This window comes from Etheostoma spectabile, chromosome 4 (assembly GCF_008692095.1).
Source record: "Etheostoma spectabile isolate EspeVRDwgs_2016 chromosome 4, UIUC_Espe_1.0, whole genome shotgun sequence".
NCBI classification, from domain to species: Eukaryota; Metazoa; Chordata; class Actinopteri; order Perciformes; family Percidae; genus Etheostoma; species Etheostoma spectabile.
In genome coordinates this window covers 2,875,654-2,884,653 of record NC_045736.1, presented here as the reverse complement: position 1 = coordinate 2,884,653, position 9,000 = coordinate 2,875,654, and the positions used below count along the sequence as shown (strand labels likewise).

Below are 9,000 nucleotides of genomic sequence, written 5' to 3'. Positions count from 1 at the left end.
AAAATGGCGGACTTCCTGTTGGGTTTATGGTATGGCTCCCTTGAGCTGAGTGTGTGCGGAGTTTAGTGCTGCCCACGGCGATTGTGACTAGTTAAGAGAAATGCCAAGAAACCAGAGCACGTTTTTCTCCCATACTGGAATGTTGTTGGAATCAGCCAGACCCTCCTCTGCTCTGCAATATATAGATGGTCTGGCGAGACTAGTTATTGTGAGACTCAAAAGCTGAAATCCTTCTGATTTATACTCAGTTATGATGGAAGGAGGGGATTGCACAATATTTATCATGGTGAAGATGCCACACCTAGTGAACACCTAGGACATGGCCGACTAGAATAGCTAGGAAGATGCCTACTTTTGATATCCTCACAGAGGGATTTTATTTCTCAAGCTCATTGATTGAGTCTGTGCCTGGAAAACTACAGACTGCAACAAATACACACAGAGCTACTCTGAGATACAATATTTTGGTCATGCACAGCACAGCCAAATACCATACTGTTTTTAGTCACTATCAAGTAAAAAATAAACAGAAACAGACGGGACAATGGCTTCATCTCTGCTAATGGAGCCTAAAATGAGTTTGATTAAGGCTTTTGTAAAAGTATTTTTCATCCAAATTTAAGATGAAATGAGATGTCAGACAGACATTTATAACAGATTTATTACGTTCAAAACTGTTAACCTGAAACTTTATTCCACAATAAATGGTTTCATAACAGTCTTGACTGATGGGCTTGTAGAAGAGACGTAAACAATGTCTGCTCAAAATATACATTAAGGCTACCAAATGCTATGTTATTGTTTCATAACTTCTTCCTACAGTTTAAGTCCTTAAATCATGCACTTTTGGCATATTCTGATGTGGCCAGAGGTGCAATATACTCATATGTATTATGTTATATGGACCTGTGAAATGAGAAGATCAGACTTAGTGGCATTATCATCTCCTCAGTCTCAGAGTTCCGGCTGGATCCTTGTACAATAGGCATGACATTCCAATTGATTTCAAGCTGGTAGAGAGAGAGGCTGCAATGACAGGGTAAACAAAAGACACATTCTGTCTTGTTAAATTTAGATCTTTAATTATGCTCTTTCATTCATGTCCACACACTAGACACATGGGCAGACGATTTACAGATGGCAGTGCATGGAGGCATGCCATAATGGAAAATCATTTGTTTGCCCTATTCTCAAATTGTTTCCAAATGAACGTGTCATTTAAAAAATTGGCTCTGTATATAAAGTTGTCATTTTACAAATTGTTTTTTTTTGTCAGTGAATAAAGAGTGTGAGGGGGGTTATGACAGTTGAGGCAGTATGCTGATGAAAATAGAAAACGAGAACAAGACTTGTTTTAATTCAGTTTGAAAAAAGTAATTTTCTCTCTTTTTTCTGCATCACATTTTACTAAACTAATTTTTGTGTGCTAATCTGGAGTCAGCAGCAGTGTAGTGTATAAAAGTCTCTGCATACATAATGTGATTTTTCCCCCCAGTGCCAAGCTCTTTCTCTCTCTGTCAGATCATTACATTACAGTATACTCACTTTCTTCACAAGCACCAGATGGCCACAGCCCAGGCATCTTCCATTTGTTTATATTACAACAAATCAATTTAAAGCACAGCTCTTGCCAGCCCATTTAACTGGAGATTTGAAGCTTGTTGTCAACCTCCATTATGACAGTGTAGGTGTTAATTTCATTCATTTAACAAACATTCTTTGCATAGATTATAATGTAGACCTACATGAGTTCTTTCATGGCCTTGAAAATATGCACAGGGTTTTCTGTTAGTGAGAAATACAGTTATAAAGACAGTGTATGCATATGAGTGAAGGATACAGGCACTGTCTTTATAAACCAAGTGGTAGAACAGGAGCTTTTTCCTGCACTTTTAAGCTCTTCTTCTAAACTCTAAATTTTAGCATTGCAGGGGCAAAAAAGATTTATCTATCTATCTATCTATCTATCTATCTATCTATCTATCTATCTATCTATCTATCTATCTATCTATCTATCTATCTATCTATCTATCTATGGGCTATTTCAAAAATCTAAGCCCACTTGAAGTGTGAAGTGCATGGCGCAGGTGCATTTAGGGTTTGTCCAAATCCACTTTTGCTAGTTTGACAGCGGAAAATAAGGGTCTGTGCGACGGGCACGTGGTTCAAAAGGGTTGTACTTGGGGTCTTCATTAATTCATAGGTGTGTTTTGGATGCACATAACATGCAATAAACCAACTAGAGTGTCATCTCCCATTCCCTTTAAAAAACAGGTGCGTTTGTACCTTGGTTCATTGCTATTATGATGGCAGATTTGAACCATAATATTTTTCTTTGTAATCTTTTGCATGTGTGTGTGCTGCTGCACTTCCCTGTGTGTGTAACAAGCATAGTGCGTGCTTTGCAAAAACTTAGGGGTATTTCTCCAATCATCCATCCATCCACCCATCTGACTGTTTTTTGCCTCCTTACGTCCATACATCCCTTCCATCTGTCAAAGGCCACTAGTGTGAACTATATTGAGAATGCTTGTGACCTTTCTGTTTTTAATTGTGCTATATATGTTGAGGTGTAAGAAATCCTATTTCTGTCTTTTCTCAGAGCCCTGACAGAAAGTGGCTTATCTTTGACGGCCCAGTGGATGCTGTGTGGATCGAGAATATGAACACAGTACTCGACGACAACAAGAAGCTGTGTCTGATGAGCGGTGAGATCATTCAGATGTCACCACAAATGAGCCTCATCTTTGAGCCCATGGACCTTGAGGTGGCATCGCCAGCCACGGTGAGAAGCACCTTTACTTTGATTAAGGGTTTCATGACAGCGTATCCTGCTTTTCCATTTAGTTTCAGTTTCCATTCTGTAGTTTAGGAAAGAAGGATCCCTTACTGTTGTTATTTAGAAAGTACTATTTGTGTACACAGATGGTAGTTTTTTTCTCATCGTAACATTGGGCAGCACTTGTTTTGACCATATTTTGGAATATATTCCATCATTCCTTCCACATTATCTCATCATCCTTTCAATTACTGAAAAACTGTATAAACTGTTTGTGGGTTTTATCAATTACATCCTTGACTCAGTATTTTCAGATCACAGTTAGTCTGCTTAGTCTTCATGAAAGTGTCAGATGGGTGTAATGAATGTTATTAAGCTCCGACAGTCACAAGGAAGTACTCATCTTGAAACTCAGTTAGTTCACTTACTGCTTTTTTTGGATTGACTGTTATTTAAAAATATCTTAATGCATTTAGCCATTCCAGGACCTACTAGCCTTCCTTTTTTCCGCTGTTTTATCTTCTTTCATAGCCAACTGAGGCAATGTAACATGCAAATTGGCATAGATGAATTTAATCTAGTTAAATTCCCTCAATTTTCCCTGATTTTGGAATATCCAGTTACCTTTGCAGTATAGTTATATTTACTGCTACCTGTGCTGTTGGCTCGGGTTAAGGGCAGACAGCCACGTGCTAAGCCTGTAGTGTCACCAGCTACTTCTTTTTACAAGCCACTGATGACATTCACCAGGAGGGCATACAACTTGGCGTGTACATGCTATCCAGCCCCCCAGGTATTTTTGCAGGTGTTTCAAAGAAAATATCCAGCATAGACTATTAAATAAATGCAGTCAAACTTTGCTAACACCTCTCCATTGCTTTTTAATTGATTTCAACCAATGTAAAGATATTTTTCTGAAGGCTATATAACAATGCATTTTTTTGTAATTGTACTTGTCCATAGGGTTATTTGTTATAGGCAGTATCTTTGCAATACATAGATGCCTTGAGAGAATACCTTTGCATCTCCCTGGCTCTACTTTTCTATTATGCTGAATTGTATTTGTGATTCTCGATAGCCTGGCATATGTTCCTTTTATTTTGCTGAATGCCGAGGCATCGCCATTTTTGATCACAGAGAACTCCTCTGTATTGTGCAGGATCAATTTTGTGCACTGTTGATCTCTCTTTCCCCTTTTTCTCTTCACTGTTCATCTCTTACTCTCTTTGTCTATGAAAGTTATTTTCTAAGTTATTTCTCCCTTCATATACTATCTTAAAACATTACTTTTCTTTTTTCCTTTCCTTTCATATCTGCACATCTGTTAGCTACAGCTCATACATTATGCCTTCACCCATCTCTGCTCATGTTTTTTTTTTGTTCTAACTTTATCTGCACTCTTTACTGAAGCTATTCCTTAAGTGGGACTTGGAGCTATGGGATCTCATCAGAAGCTTCTCTTTCGGAATAGGTTGTAATATAGTCATCAGGTATTCATTAGACATTGTATCACATACGCAGTACACACCCACTTACAGAATTTACCAGTATAAAGGATATGATGCAACTATTTGGATGAACTCCATAAATGTTACGATATTCAAACAAATTGGCACAACAACCCCTCTAGAATGCTCACCTGCATTGCATGTCCACATCTAGTTTACAGTATTGCAATTTGGGTACTGGTTGGATCGTTTTGCTCATTAGTTAGGATATATAAAGAATACTATTGTTATAAATTTATTGTTTTTATGATAAGTACCACTGGTTTAGATGTGTGTTTTCGGATGTGATATACTGTATGTTTGTGGCAGGTGTCTCGCTGTGGCATGATCTACATGGAGCCTCACATGCTTGGCTGGCGGCCCCTTATGCTGTCCTGGCTCAATACCCTGCCCGCCACAGTCAATGCAGAATACAAAGATCTCATCACTGCCCTTTTTGACCGCATACTGCCAGCCTGCCTACAGCTCATTCGAAAGGCCACCAAGGTGCTTAACCATCCTCAGGAAATAGTTTCTTGTCTAGCTTATTTTACTCAAAGGGATTTTTTCATCTGCAAAAATGCAAAAATATAAATATATTATTTTTCAGTTTCAGACAACAATGTTTATTCAACTAAACTTTTTATTGACTTGAGTCCTGTAGTATATTGTGACATCACTTCTGTTGGAGTTTTAATGTGTGTTGTTTGTTTTTGCTTTCAGGAGCTGTCCCCAACATCTGATGCCAATCTAGTCAAGTCCCTGATGAATCTTATGGACTGTATGATTGATGAGTTTCATGACCAAGCAAAGATCAAGGGCATGAATGAAAAAGATGTTTGCTCCTGGTTGGAGGTTTGTCTACACACCTACTACTACTACTACTACTACTACTACTACTACTACTGCTACTAATTGTATAGCACGTATAGTATATAGTATAGCTATTATTATTATTATAGTATCAAATAACAAAAATAAGATATTAATTGAATGTGTAAACCCACAAGTATCAATATCAATAATTTTACAAAGTCAGATGTTTATATTAAACAGTTACGTTACAGTCATCCCTGCCTGCAATGACGCATTGTACTGTTCTTAGGATACAAATTGAGAATATGTGTGATAAAATTGCAAATGGCACTGTCAAGTTTAGTTTAGTCTGTTATTGACATTTTGTGTTTTGCTTGTGGAAGCAGAAATACATGTTGGGGGCAAAACAATACATAATCGAGTGAAATCACTGGTTTGCTAGGCTGAATGGCAAGAGAAAACAGGAAGTCAGTGAAAGAAGGCAGCTCTCTATCATGATGGGGACTTACAAGAGTCAATGGTGCCAGATACACTGCAAAATTACAGGGGACAATGGCCATGCATGACCCAACACAGGCTATCATTGCAACATGCTGACACACCAATAACGCCAATTCTATCCTTACCTCATATAGAAGTTAGGACCCTTCCTAACTTCAGTTCTCCCCACTCACTAGTTCCCAAATTGTGAATGCCTAGTTCACAAGCCAAAGCTCTGACAAATTTCATGAAATTGTCATATTAGTATTAATATTTGAAAAGAAAAATTGGATACATCCCTATTATGTGTAGCTTGATTGTGTTATTTTTGGCTCAAGTCAGACTGCTGTTACCTCTGCATTCTTACATCAAAACAATGAGTTCACAGCTTAAGCTGTGAACTGAAAAACAAAAAAATGAACTTTGGCATTGGCCATTGTGGTATCCGTTGCATTGCTCCATAAACACACATCCAAAAAATGATTTCTTTGAGCAAACAGTAAACACAAAGAGTGGAAAAGTTTAAGCAGATGAGCCCTTTCCTCTGCCCCCTGCCTGAGTTCCAATTTATTTTTTTGCCTCTGAATCCTGTCTTTTGAAAGCACTGCTATTATCCCCCTGTGGCACGCTGCACTGATGAATGCCTTTCAACCCTCTCTCCCATGTTTCTCAGCCAGTCATTATCAAAGTGTTGAATTAATCAGCCTTTTAACAGCATGAGCTATCATGAGGCTGCTAAGCCTCATGATAGGCCATTTCCAATTCCTTCACTATGCCTGCTGTTTTTCCCCCAACAAAGACATCTCTCTATGTGGATTCAGTTGTTTGCCTCATGAAGTGATTGGTTGAGACATTTACATGTACATTTTAATTAGTTCAATCATTGTAAACCTTGCCAATGAGATTTTTGACTGCAAACCCTATCTCTTCTCAGGGATTTTTGATGTTTTACTTTTGTTTTGGTGTGTGTGTATCTACATCTTTACATATTTTTTGTAATTCCCTACAAACAACATGTTTTTGTTAATTTTGGGTTACTGTTTAATCAATAAGTACCTTAGAAAAATAACAAAATAACATTATGAAAAATGTGTTTGTGAATTTAAGTAAGACTTTAAAGGTCTGGCATTTAGCTGTGAGAATTGAAGAATTTTTTCACCATTGCCACCCTGTACTAATTGTTACCCATTATATACACAAATAATAATTTTTAAAAGTGATGGTTGTCCTTTCCTTTTACACAGGGCATCTTTGTGTTCTGCCTGGTGTGGTCAGTGGGTGCTAGCTGTGACGATTCAGGCCAGGTAAAGTTTGATGCTGTGGTCAGAGAGCTACTGGACGGCCCTTTAAGTGATGATACCCGTACCTGCCACGGCATTCTGGCCAGTGTTGAGGCGCCACCTAAACAGCTCACAGTGCCTCTGCCTAGTGACGGAACTATCTACCAATATCGCTTCATTAAAGAGGTAGGGCTGCTTCTGATCTTCTTTTTGTTTTACTTGAGTGATGTCTGAAATACACTGTGAAATGCGTGACTTACTTCTTTATAAGCTGCTTATGGAAATAGCTTAGAGAAGTTTGATTTGTGGTTTACATATTAGTAGCTAAGAATGGCACCAAAACCAAACATCCTTCTGTCACAGTAAAGAATACAAATAGTTATACTATAAAGTACTTTTGTTTGCACCATCATTACTACAATAACTGACAACAAAGACACAAGACAGTCCCCTCTACGTTCTAAATCAAGCACTTGTGGAATAGAAGAATGACATACCTTTATATTTCTTTCTTTTCCTCAGACTGTAGGGAAAGAAAGAACCTCAATTTTTTTCTATTTGTGTGACCTTTATATGTTTGTGCTTCTATCTCTGTTCCATGGCACTACCTGCCTGGAATTTGCTGCCAGTACATGTTTTATACAATGTTATCATGGAGAATGATGAAAATCAAAGTTTTCACAGCAAAGAAAAATAAATCACACAGTTTCTGCATACAAGTGGAATTGAGATATTCTTCTTTATAAATTGTCTTTGTTTAAAAAATCTGAACTGTTTGACATTTTTGTAGTTAATTCACAATGTATATTAGTAATTGTCATGGGTATATTACATACATGATATTTTTGATAAATATCAATCAGGTTTCCGTAAAAAACATTCTAACGAAAACGCACTTGTGAAGTTTCAAGCGATATTTTGATGTCTGCTGATTCTGGGAAGCATCAGTGTTAGTTTTTGTGACCTTACATCTGCCTTTGACATATTGATCACAATATATGCTTAATAAACTCAGCTCTATTAGGGATATCTGGATCAGCTCTGAAATGGTTTTCATCTACCTTACTGGTAGAAGTTTTTAGTGTCTATATAAATCAGAACATGTCAATACTGCAGGTTTATCGAGTGGTGTTCCTCAGGTTCTGTCCTGGGACCGATTCTTTTCCTTCTGTATATATTCCCTCTAGGACAGATAATGCCGTTTCAGGATGTCTCTTATCACTTGTATGCAGATGACATTCAGTTATACTGTTCCTTTAAGCCTACTGAGTTATTTAAACTGTCATCTTTAATGAATTGTCTGAGTGATCAAGCAGTGGTAAATGACAACTTTTTATGTTGAACTCAGCCAAGACTGAAACTTTAATTTTGCTCCGGAGCAGAGCATCCCATAGATTAAGAAACACATTGGTGACTTAGGTTCGTCTGTTCAGCCCAGTCTAGGAGCTTGGTTTTGTTTTTGATGCGGCCATGTCTCTGGAGAAACACTCGAACAACTTATTAAAAACTGTTTCTTTCAATTAAGGAACATTTCAAAGATAAGAGCCTTGGTGTCAAAAGCCGAGTTGGATGATCATTCATGCTTTTATCTTGTCTCGCTTAGACTATTGTAACAGTCTTTTTATTTCCTTAATAAGAAGGATCTGTCGTCTCCAGACTGTCCAAAATTCTGCTGCTAGGCTTTTAACCCCACACGAGTAAAGGGCACTATTACTACTCCAGTTTTAGCTTCACTTCATTGGTTACCAGTGATATTTAGAATGCACTTCAAAATTTTGTCCTAACTTTTAGAGCCCTACAAGGACAGGCCCCCCCATACATCTCTGACCTGATACAGCTGCGTACATCCTCATGTAGTCTGAGATTAACAGGCCAGAGACTATTAGTTGCCCCCCTTACACATTTTAAAACTAGGGGGGACCGCTCATTTCAAGTTGTTGCACCTAGGTTGTGGAACGCTTTGCCTCCTTCCATGCGCTGCTTAGATTTTGTGGTAAACTTTAAAACTCAGTTGAAATCTCTGCTTTTTAAAGAGGCTTTTAACTAGATTGTAGGGTGGTTTGGCTGGTCTTATGTGTACGTGTTATTCTTTTGTTTTTTGTGATGTATTGTATTAATGAGAGTTGTTAAATGCTTCCTTTTGTTGTGAAGCACTTTG

The 9,000-nt window shown here is 37.8% G+C and overlaps 1 protein-coding gene and 1 long non-coding RNA gene across 2 annotated transcripts in view; one reads left to right on the top strand and one right to left on the bottom strand.

The window, feature by feature from the left end:
- Window positions 1-9,000, top strand: part of dnah7 (dynein, axonemal, heavy chain 7) — a 170,550-nt gene that overhangs the window by 70,220 nt on the left and 91,330 nt on the right. The window contains 4 exon segments of the mRNA XM_032512912.1: window positions 2,603-2,785; window positions 4,597-4,773; window positions 4,990-5,121; window positions 6,807-7,028. Coding sequence (XP_032368803.1) covers window positions 2,603-2,785; window positions 4,597-4,773; window positions 4,990-5,121; window positions 6,807-7,028 — 714 coding nt within the window.
- The window catches only part of LOC116687529 (uncharacterized), a 12,196-nt gene continuing 10,168 nt past the window's right edge, over window positions 6,973-9,000 (bottom strand). The window contains exon 4 of the long non-coding RNA XR_004331579.1: window positions 6,973-6,983. This is a non-coding gene — a long non-coding RNA (uncharacterized LOC116687529). The remainder of the gene's footprint in view (window positions 6,984-9,000) is intronic.